Below are 21180 nucleotides of genomic sequence, written 5' to 3'. Positions count from 1 at the left end.
TTACAATTACGTAGTTTATGTGAATTTATTCTTTAGCTTAGCAAATTGTTTGTGGTTAACAATTATAAAATATATATATTAGAGACCTTCGGCCGATTGCAGTTGGAACAAATGACCAAAAATGTCAGGTCTGTTTTGTCGGCAGTTCATCAGCAGTTCCGTGAAGAGAAGATGGAGAATGAAATCTGCCGTACAGATTGGCTGTCCCTACAAAACACACTAGAAAATGTAGGGCACGTTGACTACTAGGACCGCTTTAAACTCACTTCAATAATACTAATAATAATAATAATAATAATAATAATAATAATAATAATAATAATAATAATCTTTTTGTCACGACTTTTTTTAAAAAGGAATGTTTTATTTTTTTGTTCATTTGTTTGCAAAATGTTTGTAAATATTTATATGGACATTTGTAACACTAATTTATCCACAGATCCCAGGGGTTGGACAAAGGAAATAGCAACAAAATGGTTCGAATGGGCTGCGAAGAAGCTGAACGCACCCATAAAGGTGGACGCAGTTCCATATGGACCTGGAGAACTTTGTTCATTTCCGAAACATAAATGGGAGGAAATATTTGGAATCCGGTGTGGTCGTTTCCTGTTCTACCACATGTCACTAGTGAAGCGAGGAGAGCTTGGTATTGGCTGGAAGGGTGGTGAACTGAATATTGGTAAGTAAATTTAGAATTTTTGATAGGACTTGTATTACATTATTGAACTAGAAAATAACTTTATAACCAGAATGGATTGATTTAAATCACTATTTAAATCACTTGATTTTTTAAATAAAAAGCGTTGATTTAAATCGAATTTTGAAAGAAATTAATTTAAATTGAAAATTTTGTTATTTCGATTATGGAAATGAATAATACAATGACCAGGCACGTAGCCAGGATTTCGTGAAGGACGGGGGGTCCGTGACATGAAATACTGTGGTCATCACAAAAGGGGCTCGATCACTCTGAACTATTTTACTGGAACACATATTGGTTCAATTAGCCAGGATTTCGTAACGGGGGGAGGGGGGAATGACATGAAATTCTGAAGGCCCAGGAGCTCGATCAATCTAAACTACTCTCCTCGCCTAAACTACTCGAATACTTTATCTTGAAGAACGAATGGATACACACTTAAAAAAAAAAAGTTCAGTGGGAGAACTTAAAATAAGTTCTAAATTATGGTGAAATGAGAGTATTCTTTACAAATGTGAACAATTAGCCATGTGATAAATGTGAAACAGATTGTCAAATGTCATGCTGAGAATGGACAATGCACACACCTAACACCACATCCTTGCTTCGTTTTCTCCAAGACCCTACCATTTCAAGAAATAGTTAGTCGTGTGTTCGTCTTAGTGAATAGGATTTGATCAGTTCATTGCAGTTTTTGAAGTGTTCACTGATATCCCGCCAAGTCAGTTTCCTTTGCTGCATTTTATTTATTTTTCTAAAGAATAAATCATCGTGTATTTATTTTTCTAAAGATTGAATCATCGTGTTACATTCAGTTTAGCAATATTGGTGTCTAAGCATGATTATGAACTATTAAGAATTAGCGTTACTCAGGCTGAGAAGTTTCCCTTTCATACGTAATAAGGATTAATTACATCAACAAACTTAGCTGAATTCACTTTCTTAAGCAAACGACAAAGATAATTTCGAAAAGGTTTATCTCCAGCTTTAGACAAAAATGACTTTACACATATCTTTCCTCTATTTTAACGAAATCAGCTTATCGAGATTAAACATGTAAATGGAAATTGAGGAGGGAAAACCATAGGCTATTAAGGATTAGCTAGTTCATATAATGGATTCAGTTTCTGGTGTAATTGAAAGTACTTTTTACCTTTATTAAATTATCTAATTACGTCATTACATTCTAACCATTTAATATATATTCCATCACTTGCATCTTTTTGTTTCCTTGAATTGTGATTTCTAGAAGGAAATTTAGATATAAGACTGGCCACCCTTTAAAAAATCTTCAGCGGGGAGTGGGTGGAGAAACTCAGCTGGAAGGGCCTCTAAGACAGTTCCGTAGCCTTGCAAACTCCTGAGATGTGGATTATACTATGCTCTTAGAATAAATAGGGATGTCTCAGGAAACTGTTACCTGAGATCCTGTTTTATACGGGAATCTGGGGTATTTGGGGATATTATTCTTCGCGGGTTTACTTTTGCACCTACAAGATTGAAATTTTGCACATTTACTCAGTGCACCCCTCAGTATTTTTCAATTTGTTTCAGATCTCTGCCTTAAAACAGGGGAAGGGGTCCACAGAGGTAAAAAAATTACAAAAAATATTTTTAACAGAAAATTCCTTTCTTCGTGATTTACCCGCCCGAGATACAGGATGGAGACATTTGAAGGGTACTGTTTGAAAATTTGTTTTATTCTGAAGAGGAGAATGTACAAATCATGGTCCTAGGATAAATAGGGATCTGAGGAAATTTTTATATTACATCCGAGTCATCTGGGTCATTGTGGAAATGTTCTTAGCTCATTGTTAAGTAGTTTCTTCACCCTTACTACTCAAGATAGAAGCTTCAAATTTTGTTCACGGATTTGGTACACCCCTTAGTATTTCCCAGTTGATTTTGAGATCTGTGTTTTAACTCAGGGGAATCCAGAGGGGATCAAAATAAATATTTAAAAAAAAAATCTCAATTTCCCGCTTCAGGGACATGATAGGGAAATGTAAATGTTACCGTTTCAAAAGCTGTTCTATTCTAAAGAGTGATGTATGTATCATGATCCTAGGATAAAGAGGGATGATGTAGCTGCTTGACTAAAAGTCTATAATTTCCCTTTAAAAAAACATAATTTAAAAGGGTTAAGAAACAGTGGGGTTGATATAGGTTAACGATTGGGAATAATTCAAAAATTCAACCCCAGTACTTTCACTTAAATGGCATAATTAACATTTAATGCTAATTCGTATGCTTTTTCTTCAGGTCGCGATTTGTATTAAACGAGGAGCAAGATTTGATTTAAATAAAAAGAACATGTGAGGAGCTAGCCCCCACTTACACAAGAAATGTCTCAATTGTATTAAATTTTAATCCTTCCACCCATCCTTTCTATTAGGTTAAGTAGTAAACTTGTAAACATATACAGAGTGTTCATTTATTATGTAGCCAAAATCTGCTGGTGAAACTCTCACCTAAACAAAAAAAAAATCCATATGAACATAGGGCGAAAGTTTTCGAGCTAGGCAGACTCTAAACTGGAATTTTCTAGTTTTCGGCATCCCGTAACTTTGAAACAATGCGTTTTCCACCCTATGTTCACAGGGACTTTATTGTTTAGGAGTGAGGATTTCACCAGTGGATTTTAGCTACATAATAAACACGCTGTATATGAAGTTTTAACAGGGTGGTGGGTAAAACATGACTTTAAAAAATCATTTTTGTTGATTTTTTTTATTTAAATCACTTACTGTTAAAACTATTACTTAGGCAAGTATCATTATGTTTCAGAAGCAGGGCTGGATGGAGCAGGAGCGGCTGCGGCCTCGCAGGTGGTGTCAGCCTCGCAGGAAAAACAGGGCTGGATGGAGCAGGGGCGGGTGCGGCAGAAGGAGGTGGCGGCGGCCTCGCACATGCTGGTACACCAGTTAAAAGGGTAAATATATTTAAATATCTATATATGTTACGATCCTGCTTTCTGCAAATCGTACCATTAAATTCAGTTATTTGATTTTAATTTGAGAAAATGGATTACGTGGGTGGAAAAAATGAACAATTTTATAAAATTAGAATCGTGTAATTAGAAAATATAAAGGGTAGTTTTCTTTTAATGAGGAAAGAATTTAAATGTCAAAACGAATAAAGTTCGTAATTCATGTTTATAGAGGTGAATATGATTCTAGCCCCGAGAGGGCAAAAGATCTACGAAGTTGTACCAAGTAGACCATTTTGCAACAGTTGCATCCTGTGTTATAAAATTAGTTGAAATTAAGGAAGAAAAGTTAAAATAGAACCGTAAACTGGTAAACAAATGTACTAGTAAACGTTTCGCGTATGTGGGTGTAAGAAGGGTGATGTAGGAAACTAGGGTAATAATTATTTGAAGTTGAACATCGTAAGGGCGCCATGTTAACGTAAAATAGCACATTACTTCTTTTGACTCTTCGAACGGTTCGATTAACATGAGTTCCCAAGTTATTGCAAAACGATAAATAGTTCCAGTGAAGATTGTGAATAATGTAATAATAATGTAAAATATATATGTATACGGTGTTAATGAACTACTGACAAACTGTAAGAAGTGATTCATTACATCAAAATAAGAAAAAAGTTAATAGGACATGTGGCCAAATTTCAAGAGGCCCTATTTCGAATTGGAGGAACTGTGAATGGTGGTCCTTATCAGCGTAAGGGATCCGAAAATGCATGTTTCATTAATGTTCAAAGGGTTTACAGAGAACTATGCACTTTTCGCCATTTTTCATATTTTGATGTGATGAACCATCTCTTACAGTTTGTCGGTGTAGTTCATTAACACCATATATATGCGGCAAGAAATATTTCGTCTGGATATTTTGTCCATTTATATTCAAGGAATTGAAAGAAAACACCCATACTAAATATTATTTCTTGCCGTGCATTGCACTGTCAGTGCATATATGTATAATCAAATGATTAAACTTCTTCGAATATTATTTATTTTCAGATACAGCCAGAGTCCTTATACCATTACACTAACTATGAGGCTACCGGAAAAATCCTCGTGTCACGCAGATTACTCCGTAGTGAACAAGGCCAATGTGGAAAGGCCATATATTTCACACAAATCCCGCCAGAATATCCAACCAAAGTAATTGTTCGCAATAACTGGGATGAAGCCATCAAAAGGTACGAGGAAGCTGCAGAGAAAACCTCGTGTGTTTTCGGATTCCAAACCAAGCACCTTCACGATGTTAAATTTTGCAGCAATCGACGATGGTCCCGGAAAGCCAGTAAGAGATGTGTGGTATGTCACATATGACAAATCTAGAAGAGACTCCGTTTGTGTTGTACTTAAGATAATGCTGTAATGCAACGTAAATTGTATCAGCAAGTTCGTTTCCCCGGATGCCGACATGACCCGGCACCCAGCAGACAACGACGACACAGCCCTTTTGCTGCAAGTGATGGCATCTCAAGAGAATGTCCTGCACGAGAGAGTTCATACTGAAGACATTCTGTAGACTCAGAACCACACTCTGAGAATCGGTGCAAACAAGCACACGACGTAACGAAAGCGTGAGAGCGTGGTCTAAGGCAAGCTTAAGAGCAGTCAATTCTGCAGTGAACACGGAACACAGGCGATGCAAATGGAATTCTGAGCTGCCCTCGTCCGTGACAAAGGCACAGCCTACAGAATCCCCATCCTTAGAACCGTCCGTATAGAACACACTAAAATCGGGGTACTGATCTAACAGTGCGGCAAACATCTGCTGGTACACCTGGGAACTAGTAGCTTGTTTCGAATGCAGAGACAAACTGGTATCATAGCGAGGTATACGAAGCAGCCATGGTGGAAGAGCACAAAACTGAACCAAAGAAAGAGAGGGCCACATGAAATCATCAGCAAGGAAACTCTCACACGCCCGGATGTACCATGGACGTGTAGAACGAGGACGTGCAGCATAGCGCTCGTAATTCCGACCACCACGGACACGTGGTCTACAAGGGTGGTCTGGAATACAGCGCACATGTGCAGAATAATTAAGAAGGAGCCTCCTGCGACGGGAAGGTTCATTGGCTTCAACGTACAGGCTTGCAACAGGACTAGTACGGTAGGCGCCAAGAGCAATCCGAATACCCAGGTGATGCACTGTATCAAGTTGGCACAACAAGGAATCACGAGCAGAGCCATAGGCAATACAGCCATAGTCTAACTTGGACCGAATTAGACTACGGTACAAACGAAGTAGAACAGTACGATCAGCACCCCACGTGCGGTGGGAAAGGACACGAAGGAGATTCAGAGCTCGAAGACAAGAGTATTTAAGATTCCGTACATGTGGTGCCCACGACAAGCGACGGTCAAACACCAGACCCAAGAAACGGACTGTATCAACGAATGACAAACGGGTGCCATCGAGGTACAAGTCCGGGTCAACAAAGCACGTACGCTGCGGGCAGAAGTGAACACATTGGGATTTCTCGGTGGAAAAGCGAAATCCAGTCTCATTCGACCAGCGAACGAGACGATTCAGAGTAAGTTGAAGCTGTCGAGTAATGCCGCGAAGGTGGCGGGAGCGACAGAAAATGACAAGATCGTCAACATAAAGCAGACCAGACACAGGAGGCTGGATCTGCGAAAGAACGCTGTTGACTGCGACAGCAAACAACGTGACACTAAGAACACTGCCTTGTGGAACACCATTTTCTTGTACAAAGCGCTCTGAAAGAGTAGAGCCCACACGCACTCTAAAGTGTCGCTCGTGAAGAAAATTCGAAGTAAAGTGGGCCATATGCCCACGAAGACCCCAGTCATATAATTGTTTTAGGATTCCGTAACGCCATGTGGTGTCATACGCCTCCTCTAAGTCGAAAAATATAGCAACAAGATGTTCGCCGTGGAGAAAGGCGTCTTGAATTTCACCCTCAAGAGAAGCAAGATTGTCGGTAGTGGAGCGGAAACGACGAAATCCACTTTGGAACTTGCTCAAAAGGGAATGCGATTCCAAATACCATACCAGGCGCTTGTTGACCATTCGCTCTAGCAGCTTACAGACACAGCTCGTGAGAGCAATGGGTCTGTAGCTCGTGGGGCTAGTTGCGGCTTTCCCTGGCTTTAAGATGGGAAGAACCAGGGCCTCACACCAAGCAGGTGGAAAAAACTCCTCAACCCAGAGGCGATTATACAGCTGCAATAATGCAAGCTGAGAATCGCGGGAGAGGTTGCGCAACATATCATAGGAAACACGGTCAAGCCCGGGAGCAGTATTGGACGATTCGCGGAGAACAGAATCGAACTCAACGAGCGTGAAAGGAGCGTTATAGTCCTCACTGTTAGCGGTACGGAAATTTAACGGGTTTCGCTCCAGCTGAGGACGGGAACGAGCAAAGGCTGGTGGGTAGTGATCTGACTCAGAGATAGTGGCAAAATGGTGGCCCAATATATTGGCGATCTCTGTGGGATTGGTCTCTAGAACACCATTCACGTTGAAGGCTGGAACAAGAAGGAAAGAAGCGGATCCGTTTAGGGAGCGAACCCGACGCCACACAGTTGACATAGGTGTGCGACTACTGATGGACGAAACGTAATTCTTCCAGCTTTGGCGCTTCGAGAGCTTTACCAGACGTCGAGCACGAGCACGTAGAATGCGGAACTGCTGAAGATTGTCGACAGTTGGATGACGATTAAAAGTGGCAAGAGCGCGCCGACGAGCCTGGATAGCCTCACGGAGTTCCGCAGACCACCATGGAACACGCCGGCGGGAAACGTCGCCACCGCATTCTGGAATGGAACCATGAGCAGCATCAAAAACAGTCTGCTCAAAAGCCTCAGCCACAACAGCTACAGGGAGATCATCACGACAATGAAACTCACTGAGCTCACGGAATTTACGCCAGTCAGCACGCTTCAGATTGAAGCGGCGGAGAGGAAAAGGAGGAGTAACAGGGAGACCTTCAACAAACAACGGAAAGTGATCACTGCCACAAAGATCAGGATGCACTCTCCAGGTCAATGAGGTCAAGAGACCAGCACTGCACATGGAGAGGTCGATACAAGCATATGTGCCATGGGCAGTGGAGAAATGAGTAGGACTGCCATCGTTAAGGATAAGCAAGCCACTCTCCTCAAGAAATTCGGTTACCTCGCGGCCACGACCGTCAGTACGCACAGAACCCCACAGACGGTGGTAGGCATTAAGGTCTCCTAAAAGTAAGACTGACTGCCACGCCGCCAGCAGCGTGGGCAGCGTCTGGCTTATCACATCGATACATAGTATACCCAGAAAGAACAAATGACTGGGTAGGCTTAAAATGGGTTTCCTGCAAGCAGAGAAGTACAGGCGAGTGGTCAGTAAGCAGTTGGGTCAATTCCTCACGGTGACCACAGAAGCCATTGAGGTTCCACTGAAGAAGCGCCATACTGGAAAGGATTAACGTTTGAGGCGAACTTTCCCACGGGGTTCAATAACAGCCCACTCGGAATCCATAAGTTCGTCCTCCACCATGTCAGATTTCAGAGAAACGGCAGGAGGCTTACGAACTGGCGTAGATTTTGTTCTCTTGGGAGTGAGAACAGTCTCGTTCAGCCGGCGAATATGTTGGCTAAGTTTCAGTCCGGCGATATAAGGTGATCGGCGATGGGCTGGAGTACGCCGAAGAGCACCACTAACAGAAACACGTGGGGTTCTGGGAAGTTCGCTTGTCGTTGCAACTATTCTCTCGGACCGAGTCTGTCTGGGTGGAAACGTCGGAAGTCTGGGTGGCTACAGATTTTCGGGAACTAGCTGCAACAGTAGCGAAGGGAACAGAAAGCGAAGAAGGGACGCTTTCTTTCAGACGACGCTTAGCATCAGCAGCAGAAATCTTCTCAACAACTATGAGTTCCCGAATACGCTTCTCGCGCTGAAAGGCTGGACAGTCCCGAGACCAAGCTGAATGCTCACCCTTGCAGTTGACACAGAAGGGCTTGGCCGCTTTGCAGGGTTCCGCACCATGACTACCCTGGCCACAAATGGCACAGAGCAGCACTCGCATTACACGAGGTGCTGGTGTGCCCAAAGTGTTGACATTTAAAGCAGCGCAAGGGACTAGGAATATAGGGCCGAACTTTCAAACGATAGTATCCAGCCTTGACGTACTCCGGAAGCGTGGGCAAACTGAAAGTAAGAATCAGGGACTGGGTGGCGACAAGTTCGCCTGACTTCTTACTTTTGATTCGAGCTAACGTTCAGCATACGATGTGGTTCGACTGACACGTTCACCGGTCCAATATATGTTAACTTAAGTAGCTTCGCCGTTTGCCTCTCGTCTGTCGTTTCCACCAATAAAGTGCCATTACGCAACTTCTTCATATCTTTAACCTGTCCGGCATGGTAAGTGATAACTTTATGAATAACAAAAGGGGACAAGCCCTTAAGAGCACTCGGACGGTTTGCATCACAATTGGCACTATCAGCGTCTTTATCTTTTATTACAAGGTATCGAACAACAGGGGTCGCGATACTTGTCTTTTCCACTATCTCAGTTTCAGTTTGTTTGGGCTTCTTCCGTGAGGGAGAGCCCGGATCAGTTTTTAAAGTTTTTGTACCCATATAAAAAGGATTTGATTTTAACATTTAGAAAAGAAAAAAGGGTGTGAGGTCACACCGGGGCGTTAATAGGGGAACTAACGCTACCCCCTGGCCATCCCTTCAGCACGCCCGACACCTTTCAAGAAATAGTTAGTCGTGTGTTCGTCTTAGTGAATAGGATTTGATCAGTTCATTGCAGTTTTTGAAGTGTTCACTGATATCCCGCCAAGTCAGTTTCCTTTGCTGCATTTTATTTATTTTTCTAAAGAATAAATCATCGTGTATTTATTTTTCTAAAGATTGAATCATCGTGTTACATTCAGTTTAGCAATATTGGTGTCTAAGCATGATTATGAACTATTAAGAATTAGCGTTACTCGGGCTGAGAAGTTTCTTTTTCATACGTAATAAGGATTAATTACATCGACAAACTTAGCTGATTTCACTTTCTTAAGCAAACGACAAAGATAATTTCGAAAAGGTTAATCTCCAGCTTTAGACAAAAATGACTTTACACATATCTTTCCTCTATTTTAACGAAATCAGCTTATCGAGATTAAACACGTAAATGAAAATTGAGGAGGGAAAACCATAGGCTATTAAGGATTAGCTAGTTCATATAATGGATTCAGTTTCTGGTGTAATTGAAAGTACTTTTTATTTTTATTAAATTATCTAATTACGTCATTACATTCTAACCATTTAATATGTATTCCATCACTTGCATCTTTCTGTTTCCTTGAATTGTGATTTCTAGAAGGAAATTTAGATATAAGACTGGCCACCCTGTAAAAAATCTTCAGCGGGGAATGGGTGGAGAAACTCAGCTCGAAGGGTCTCTAAGACAGTTCCGTAGCTTTGCAATCTCCTGAGATGCGGATTATACTATGCTTCTAGAATAAATAGGGATGTCTCAGGAAACTGTTACCTGAGATCCTGTTTTATACGGGAATCTGGGGTATTTGGGGGATATTATTTTTCGCGGGTTTACTTTTGCACCTACAAGATTGAAATTTTGCACATTTACTCAGTGCACCCCTATTTTCCAATTTGTTTCAGGTCTCTGCCTTAAAACAGGGGAAGGGGTCCACAGAGGTAAAAAATTACAAAAAATATTTTTAACAGAAAATTCCTTTCTTCGTGATTTACCCGCCCGAGATACAGGATGGAGACATTTGAAGGGTACTGTTTGAAAATGTGTTTTATTCTGAAGAGAATAATGTACAAATCATGATCCTAGGATAAATAGGGATGTCTGAGGAAATTTTTATATTACACCCGAGTCATCTGGGTCATTGTGGAAATGTTCTTAGCTCATTGTTAAGTAGTTTCTTCACCCTTACTACTCAAGATAGAAGCTTCAAATTTTGTTCACGGATTTGGTACACCCCTTAGTATTTCCCAGTTGATTTTGAGATCTGTGCTTTAACTCAGGGGAATCCAGAGGGGATCAAAATAAATATAAAAAAAATCTCAATTTCCCGCTTCAGGGACATGATAGGGAAATGTGAATGTTACCGTTTCAAAAGCTGTTCTATTCTAAAGAGTGATGTATGTATCATGATCCTAGGATAAAGAGGGATGATGTAGCTGCTTGACTAAAAGTCTATAATTTCCCTTTAAAAAAACATAATTTAAATGGGTTAAGAAACAGTGGGGTTGATAACAGGTTAACGATTAGGAATAATTCAAAAATTCAACCCCAGTACTTTCACTTAAATGGCATAATTAACATTTAATGCTAATTCGTATGCTTTTTCTTCAGGTCGCGATTTGTATTAAACGAGGAGCAAGATTTGATTTAAATAAAAAGAACATGTGAGGAGCTAGCCCCCACTTACACAAGAAATGTCTCAATTGTATTAAATTTTAATCCTTCCACCCATCCTTGCTATTAGGTTAAGTAGTAAACTTGTAAACATATACAGGGTGTTCATTTATTATGTAGCCAAAATCTGCTGGTGAAACTCTCACCTAAACAAAAAAAAATCCATATGAACATAGGGCGAAAGTTTTCGAGCTAGGCAGACTCTAAACTGGAATTTTCTAGTTTTCGGCATCCCGTAACTTTGAAACAATGCGTTTTCCACCCTATGTTCACAGGGACTTTATTGTTTAGGAGTGAGGATTTCACCAGTGGATTTTAGCTACATAATAAACACGCTGTATATGAAGTTTTAACAGGGTGGTGGGTAAAACATGACTTTAAAAAATCATTTTTGTTGATTTTTTTTATTTAAATCACTTACTGTTAAAACTATTACTTAGGCAAGTATCATTATGTTTCAGAAGCAGGGCTGGATGGAGCAGGAGCGGCTGCGGCCTCGCAGGTGGTGTCAGCCTCGCAGGAAAAACAGGGCTGGATGGAGCAGGGGCGGGTGCGGCAGAAGGAGGTGGCGGCGGCCTCGCACATGCTGGTACACCAGTTAAAAGGGTAAATATATTTAAATATCTATATATGTTACGATCCTGCTTTCTGCAAATCGTACCATTAAATTCAGTTATTTGATTTTAATTTGAGAAAATGGATTACGTGGGTGGAAAAAATGAATTTTATAAAATTAGAATCGTGTAATTAGAAAATATAAAGGGTAGTTTTCTTTTAATGAGGAAAGAATTTAAATGTCAAAACGAATAAAGTTCGTAATTCATGTTTATAGAGGTGAATATGATTCTAGCCCCGAGAGGGCAAAAGATCTACGAAGTTGTACCAAGTAGACCATTTTGCAACAGTTGCATCCTGTGTTATAAAATTAGTTGAAATTAAGGAAGAAAAGTTAAAATAGAACCGTAAACTGGTAAAGAAATGTACTAGTAAACGTTTCGCGTATGTGGGTGTAAGAAGGGTGATGTAGGAAACTAGGGTAATAATTATTTGAAGTTGAACATCGTAAGGGCGCCATGTTAACGTAAAATAGCACATTACTTCTTTTGACTCTTCGAACGGTTCGATTAACATGAGTTCCCAAGTTATTGCAAAACGATAAATAGTTCCAGTGAAGATTGTGAATAATGTAATAATAATGTAAAATATATATGTATACGGTGTTAATGAACTACTGACAAACTGTAAGAAGTGATTCCTTACATCAAAATAAGAAAAAAGTTAATAGGACATGTGGCCAAATTTCAAGAGGCCCTATTTCGAATTGGAGGAACTGTGAATGGTGGTCCTTATCAGCGTAAGGGATCCGAAAATGCATGTTTCATTAATGTTCAAAGGGTGTACAGAGAACTATGCACTTTTCGCCATTTTTCATATTTTTTCATGTGATGTACCATCTCTTACAGTTTGTCGGTGTAGTTTAACACCATATATATGCGGCAAGAAATATTTCGTCTGGATGTTTTGTCCATTTATATTCAAGGAATTGAAAGAAAACACTCATACTAAATATTATTTCTTGCCGTGCATTGCATTGTCAGTGCATATATGTATAATCAAATGATTAAACTTCTTCGAATATTATTTATTTACAGATACCGCCAGAGTCATTATACCATTACACTAACTATGAGGCTACCGGAAAAATCCTCTTGTCACGCAGATTACTCCGTAGTGAACAAGGCCAATGTGGAAAGGCCATATATTTCACACAAATCCCGCCAGAATATCCAACCAAAGTAATTGTTCGCAATAACTGGGATGAAGCCATCAAGCGATACGAGGAGGCTGCAGAGAAAACCTCGTGTGTTTTCGGATTCGAAACCAAGCACCTTCACGATGTTAAATTTTGCCGCATCGACGATGGTCCCGGAAAGCCAGTAAGAGATGTGTGGTATGTCACATATGACATAAATCTAGAAGAGACTCCGTTTGTGTTGTACTTAAGATAATGCTTTAATGCAACGTAAATTGTATTTTGGCAACACTTTGCAATATTTTATAAGAAGTGGCAACCCATGCTAAAAATGTTGTTTTACATCTTGGCTAGTACGTTCATAATAAAATAACACAAAAACAAAATATTGCAATGCGGTGTACCTGAGAAGATAAATGAAAACACAGACAACCTTGCACTGGAAATCTTTGAAAAGAGACTGGGCGTAAATTTAAGTACAAGGGACATTTGCCGTTCTCATAGAGTAGGACAGGAGAAGCCTGGTAGTACACGGCCAATTATTGTTAAATTTGTTAGTTATTGCTCACGGGCTGAAGTGTTTAATCAGAAACGGAAGCTAAAGAACTCTGGAATTGTAATAAGAGAAGATTTATGTAGTACACGATTGCAGCTACCGCAAAAGGCACTTACGAAGTTTGACCCCAAGAATGTGTATACAAGGGACGGAAAAATTGTTGTCATCATCAATGGCAAAAAGAACTACGTTACGAACGCTTCTCAATTACAGGAGCTGTAAAGTTTGCACTCTACAGTGTGTGAATGATAACCTTGTGTATAGTGCAAAAGTGTGTAACTTGCAGGTAGTGCAAAAGTGTATTTATGTTACAGTTATCTGTTCTGTTCTTTGTTAGAAATATATTTTATACTTTAAAGGACAACTATGGTAAGTCGAAATCAATTTTGCTCTTTTGTTATCTGTGTACTGTGAGTTGACAAATGTATAATATATTAGTGGATACAGAAGTTGAACTTCTACAAGGGTACTTGTACCAATGTTGTAAGTTAGTTACTCATCACGTTACAAATCTCAACTGGACACGATGAAGTTAACAACTTAACAACACGATGAAAATGCTAAATTTTAAGCACTGTTTTATTAAGTGTGCGTTAAGTGATAAATACAAAAACGCCTATGTTAGAACTGCATTTATAAGGCAATTTTTTCCCATACTGTTATTTCTTCTTTACTGTAAGTTTAGTCATCTATGTTCTATGGTATTTTATTTTATGTTTATCGGTAGAAAAGGCAGTCGTCATGTCATGTGTGTCAGTGTAGCCTTTCGGTTTCGTCAGGGTTTAATTACTGCTTTAATGGTGTTTTTTACATACATTTTAATTATAATCTTTGTATTTGAATATGGGTAGTACAAACATAAACAATGTGGGGTTTCAGATCCTTACTCAATCTGCTGCTTCGTCAAATTTTAAGATTATGCATGCAAATGTCCGTTCTCTTTTTCCTAAAATTGACGAAGTACGGCTACTCGCTGTCTCCACAAAATGTTCCATTTTGATTATATCGGAAACATGGTTGGACGATTCTATAAGTATAAGGCAAATTGAGATTCCAGGATATTCAGTCATTCGCAGTGACAATGGGAGGGGTGGAGGCATGCTGATTTACTACTTAAAACATATTAAAGTGAAAGTTGTTGACTTTCAATCTAACGATGTTTATCAAGATATAGAAATGTTAAATCTTGTTGTTAATGTAAACCACTTGTCAATTGGTATTACTGCTGTATATAGATCTCCCAGCATACCATATAGGGAATTGTCAGCGATCGAAGATGCCGTATTGGAACTATATCCACAAGTCGACCAAATATTCGTTGTTGGTGATTTCAATTGCGATCAACTCTGTCCAGATAAACAAGAAACTATTTACTTGAAATCTATTATTAACATATTAGGTTTCACACAGTTAATAAATGAACCCACGAGAGTCACTGAAACTACCGAATCTTTGCTAGATTTAAATATTACTGACAACCCGGAACAGGTACACTCGTTTGGAGTTAGTCCACCCATTGGAACATCAGACCAAAGCGTAATTCACGTCACTCTCAAGCTTCATACAATATCCAAAACTCCCAGTAGAGTAATTCAGTGTCGTACTTACGCTTCATTTAATACCGAATCGTTTTATAATGATGCACAAAATTACAACTGGAATGATATTATTCAAATGGAAACAATAGATAATAAAGTTGCATTTTTACAAAACTCTATACTTGACATTTTTGATAACCATGCACCGCTCAAAACGAAAAGGCTATCTAAGAACACTCTTCCCTTTATTTCAAGTAACACAAAACTTTTAATGAAGTTGCGTGACCGTGCTTACAGAAAATATAAAAGAACGAAGAATCAGTTGCATTGGGAGGATTACAGACGTTTGCGTAACTTTACAACTACTGTTGTGCGACAAGAAAAGACTGCGTATTTTTCTGATCGTATGAGATCTACTAATGATGTACGTAACATTTAGAAAACTTTGCGTGATCTTGGTGTAGGTAAAAGCGATTCATGCTTGATTCTTCCAGATGATGTAAATGACATTGAAGCTATAAATTCACATTTCACAAGTGTCTATAAAATGTCTGAGACAAGCACTGAAGTACTTGATCAACAAACGCATTGGCTTTCATCGCGTAAACTAAATAGCAATATTGAAACGTTTAAGTTTCACACTGTAAACGAAACAGAAGTTAAAACTGCAATACACAGTATTAAATCCAACACATGTGCATTTGATGGAATAACAGGAAAAATGCTTCGACTGTCTGTTCCGTTTATTTTAACTCCACTTACTCACATAGTAAATTACTCATTAACTCAAGGTTGTTTTCCAGAACTGTGGAAGCGAGCGAAGGTGGTTCCACTGCCCAAGAAGACAGTTGTACAGTCGCTTGATGAGCTTCGTCCCATCAGTATACTTCCAATTATCTCCAAAGTACTAGAAAAGGTAGCATTTCAGCAATTAACAACTTCTATCAATAAAAATGAAATATTGCCTGTTACTCAATCCGGCTTTCGTAAAGAACATAGCACAACCACAGTTCTTTTAGAAATTACAGATTCAATTTTGAATTCAATAGAAAATTCAATGGTAACAGTTTTGGTCTTGTTGGATCTTTCGAAGGCTTTTGATCTAGTAAATCATGAACTCCTACTGGCCAAAATGAAATATTACAACTTCTCGGAATCAGTTATTAAATGGTTCCACAGCTATCTCTCTTGTAGACAGCAACAAGTAATATTAAGAGGAGAAAAGACTCAGGTATCTACCCCATCCCTGATAAAGGCAGGAGTTCCGCAAGGTTCAATATTAGGCCCCCTATTATTTTCACTCTTTTCAGCAGATCTTTCTACAGTCATAAAACATTCATCAGTTCACTTCTATGCGGATGATACCCAGATCTTCATCAGTAGTACACCTGAAAATATTATGGACACAATAAAGTTACTTAATACGGATCTTTCAGCTGTTAGCGACTGGTGCCTTAATAGTCTTTTACTTAATCAATTAAAATGGGTTTTCACTGTATTGGGAACATCACATCAGTTGAGCAAAATCAACCCTGATGACCTAAAAGTAACTGTAGTGAATTCCAGTATTCCATTTTCTCCCTTTGTAAAAGATCTAGGCTTAATAATAGACCAAGGGCTTAGCTGGAATAAACACATTTCTGAAGAGTGTATTAAAGCTAAGCGCATCTTACGACAGCTTTATAAATTGAAAGGCTATTTATCGCAAGAAATAAGACTATACCTTGTTAACACTCTGATTTTGCCTCTGTTCGATTACTGCGATTCAATATATGGTAGCTCTCTCTCCACTCAAAATACTAGAGCAATTCAGAAAATACGGAATTACTCTATACGCTTCTCTCTCAATTACAGGAAGTCTCAGCATATTTTGCCGGTACTTAATGAAAACAATATCCTAACCATGTCCCGAAGACGATATCTCCGATACTGTTGTTTACTATACAAAATAAATTCACATAAAGCACCACCTTACTTGCATCATAAATTAACATGTAGATCAGAAATTCACCGTTACAATACCCGAGGAAGTAATAAGCTGAATATGCCCCGGCATTCTTTAAAAATAAGAGAGAAGGCATTTTCAATCTCGGCAGTAAGAATCTGGAACTCCTTACCAAAGTCAATCACTGACAAACCGTATAATTTATTTAAATCATCACTCCAAACATTATTATTTAGAGATCAGAGACAATGCATTGGCACACATGACAGGTTTACTACAGTTTGAAATTGGACTGAAATTGGTATGAAATTAGACTAGCAGTATGAGTATAGTTTTTTTTTTTCATTTACATTTACTGAATGTTTTATTTATCATTAGTATTATTGAATGTATCATTTTATGTTGTTATTTTTATCTTGTATCTTATTTGTGTCTATTTTTTTTCTTTCTTTTCTTTGTAATGATGACAAGGGTTAGTTGGCAGAGCAGCCTCCGGCTGAACCTCGCCCGCTGAAATAAAGAGCAATTCAATTCAATTCAATGAACGTACTAGCCTAGATGTAAAACAACATTTTTAGCATGGGTTGCCACTTTTTATAAAAAGAAGAAAAAACTTCTAGATTTATGTCATATGTTAGGTTGCCACATCACACCTTATATTCTGAATCATACATCATTCTTTGTACGATAAGTTAACAAGTGTTTGCGTCTCGTTTATAAAAAGAAGAAAAAACTTCTAGATTTATGTCATATGTTAGGTTGCCACATCACACCTTATATTCTGAATCATACATCATTCTTTGTACGATAAGTTAACAAGTGTTTGCGTCTCGTTTATAAAAAGAAGAAAAAACTTCTAGATTTATGTCATATGTTAGGTTGCCACATCACACCTTATATTCTGAATCATACATCATTCTTTGTACGATAAGTTAACAAGTGTTTGCGTCTCGTTTATAAAAAGAAGAAAAAACTTCTAGATTTATGTCATATGTTAGGTTGCCACATCACACCTTATATTCTGAATCATACATCATTCTTTGTACGATAAGTTAACAAGTGTTTGCGTCTCGTTTATAAAAAGAAGAAAAAACTTCTAGATTTATGTCATATGTTAGGTTGCCACATCACACCTTATATTCTGAATCATACATCATTCTTTGTACGATAAGTTAACAAGTGTTTGCATCTCGTTTATAAAAAGAAGAAAAAACTTCTAGATTTATGTGATATGTTAGGTTGCCACATCACACCTTATATTCTGAATCACACATCATTCTTTGTACGATAAGTTAACAAGTGTTTGCCTCTCGTTTATAAAAAGAAGAAAAAACTTCTAGATTTATGTCATATGTTAGGTTGCCACATCACACCTTATATTCTGAATCATACATCATTCTTTGTACGATAAGTTAACAAGTGTTTGCGTCTCGTTTATAAAAAGAATTAAAAACTTCTAGATTTATGTCATATGTTAGGTTGCCACATCACACCTTATATTCTGAATCATACATCATTCTTTGTACGATAAGTTAACAAGTGTTTGCGTCTCGTTTATAAAAAGAATTAAAAACTTCTAGATTTATGTCATATGTTAGGTTGCCACATCACACCTTATATTCTGAATCACACATTATTCTTTGTACGATAAGTTAACAAGTGTTTGCGTCTCGTTTATAAAAAGAAGAAAAAACTTCTAGATTTATGTCATATGTTAGGTTGCCACATCACACCTTATATTCTGAATCATACATCATTCTTTGTACGATAAGTTAACAAGTGTTTGCGTCTCGTTTATAAAAAGAATTAAAAACTTCTAGATTTATGTCATATGTTAGGTTGCCACATCACACCTTATATTCTGAATCATACATCATTCTTTGTACGATAAGTTAACAAGTGTTTGCGTCTCGTTTATAAAAAGAATTAAAAACTTCTAGATTTATGTCATATGTTAGGTTGCCACATCACACCTTATATTCTGAATCATACATCATTCTTTGTACGATAAGTTAACAAGTGTTTGCGTCTCGTTTATAAAAAGAAGAAAAAACTTCTAGATTTATGTCATATGTTAGGTTGCCACATCACACCTTATATTCTGAATCATACATCATTCTTTGTACGATAAGTTAACAAGTGTTTGCGTCTCGTTTATAAAAAGAATTAAAAACTTCTAGATTTATGTCATATGTTAGGTTGTCACATCACACCTTATATTCTGAATCATACATCATTCTTTGTACGATAAGTTAACAAGTGTTTGCGTCTCGTTTATAAAAAGAATTAAAAACTTCTAGATTTATGTCATATGTTAGGTTGCCACATCACACCTTATATTCTGAATCATACATCATTCTTTGTACGATAAGTTAACAAGTATTTGCGTCTCGTTTATAAAAAGAAGAAAAAAGGTCTAGATTTATGTCATATGTTAGGTTGCCACATCACACCTTATATTCTGAATCATACATCATTCTTTGTACGATAAGTTAACAAGTATTTGCGTCTCGTTTATAAAAAGAATTAAAAACTTCTAGATTTATGTCATATGTTAGGTTGCCACATCACACCTTATATTCTGAATCATACATCATTCTTTGTACGATAAGTTAACAAGTGTTTGCGTCTCGTTTATAAAAAGAAGAAAAAACTTCTAGATTTATGTCATATGTTAGGTTGCCACATCACACCTTATATTCTGAATCATACATCATTCTTTGTACGATAAGTTAACAAGTGTTTGCGTCTCGTTTATAAAAAGAATTAAAAACTTCTAGATTTATGTCATATGTTAGGTTGCCACATCACACCTTATATTCTGAATCATACATCATTCTTTGTACGATAAGTTAACAAGTGTTTGCGTCTCGTTTATAAAAATTAAAAACTTCTAGATTTATGTCATGTTAGGTTGCCACATCACACCTTATATTCTGAATCATACATCATTCTTTGTACGATAAGTTAACAAGTGTTTGCGTCTCGTTTATAAAAAGAATTAAAAACTTCTAGATTTATGTGATATGTTAGGTTGCCACATCACACCTTATATTCTGAATCATACATCATTCTTTGTACGATAAGTTAACAAGTGTTTGCGTCTCGTTTATAAAAATTAAAAACTTCTAGATTTATGTCATATGTTAGGTTGCCACATCACACCTTATATTCTGAATCATACATCATTCTTTGTACGATAAGTTAACAAGTGTTTGCGTCTCGTTTATAAAAAGAAGAAAAAACTTCTAGATTTATGTCATATGTTAGGTTGCCACATCACACCTTATATTCTGAATCATACATCATTCTTTGTACGATAAGTTAACAAGTGAAGGGCTCGGTGCAATAAGGAGCTAACCCTCACTTTTGTCAAAATTGAGATAAACAGTGTACTACATTAGCCATGAAGGTCTGCTTCATTCATCAACAGATGGTGCTTGTGCTGTGTAATCATCGCGCGCAATCACGTGATATCCTTCTTGAGAAGAAACGTACAAGCGGAAAGTTGTGTGCAACAAGGTGTTAAGCCACAGGAAAATGTCAGTTATCGAGAATGTTATGCAGAGCACCTCCGCACATATTTGTGTTTCTGATGAAGAAGATGGCCCTTTACTCGGTGAAAACAGCTTTGATGACCCAGAGTATGTGTTTGGAGTGTCAAGCAACAACAGCACCGACTCTGAGGTAAGAAACGAGTTTTATTTTTGTTATTTTGTTAAAATGTTGGTTAACACCTTATTGCCTCAGATATAGGCTTGTAAAAAACGGTCTTTAAGTGTGAGTTTTTACGTGCATCTTAATACGCAAATCAATTCCCTATGCATTTGTCAGGACTCTAGCGAGTTGGTACAGAAAAATCTTGAACTTTTTCTGATGACAACAGCTGCTAATATAATGAATGTTGGTTAGCGCCATATTGCTGAAATAATTAACCACAAAGAAAGCGACATTACACATGTACATTTTTCTCTGATTATGACAAATTCTGACAATGTAGCGTCAAGAACGGTGCTGTAAATGCTATGAAATGAGAAAGGTAATAAAGCAATCATGTCAGGACAGTGTTGCCACAGTCCTAGGTCTGAAGGGAGCTGAAAAATAGTACCAAATTGAAACAAAAAGGGTTGAATTTATTCCAGTGTAATACATGACTCTGTAACACGAAACTAAAATAAGTAAATTTCTAGACCTCCCCCCCCCCCTCTTTCAAGGGTCCAAATCAACGCGTCGATACAGATCTATAAAACGGAGAAATGTTCGGGTATCTTTATATACGTCAATATGGCGTAATTAGAAACAACTTACCGC

The 21180-nt window shown here is 37.9% G+C and overlaps 1 protein-coding gene across 1 annotated transcript; it reads left to right on the top strand.

Annotated features, from left to right (window-relative positions):
• The first annotated feature begins 14229 nt into the window (after positions 1–14229).
• LOC145670685 (uncharacterized) lies at positions 14230–15363 on the top strand. The gene has a single exon (XM_081739475.1). The coding sequence runs from the start codon at positions 14230–14232 to the stop codon at positions 15361–15363; it is 1134 nt and encodes a 377-aa protein (XP_081595601.1).
• The last annotated feature ends 5817 nt before the right edge of the window (positions 15364–21180 follow it).

Source organism: Thermobia domestica, chromosome 14 (genome assembly GCF_964235325.1).
Source record: "Thermobia domestica chromosome 14, izTheDome1.hap1.1, whole genome shotgun sequence".
Classification (NCBI taxonomy): Eukaryota; Metazoa; Arthropoda; class Insecta; order Zygentoma; family Lepismatidae; genus Thermobia; species Thermobia domestica.
This window is presented reverse-complemented; position numbering and strand designations above follow the sequence as displayed.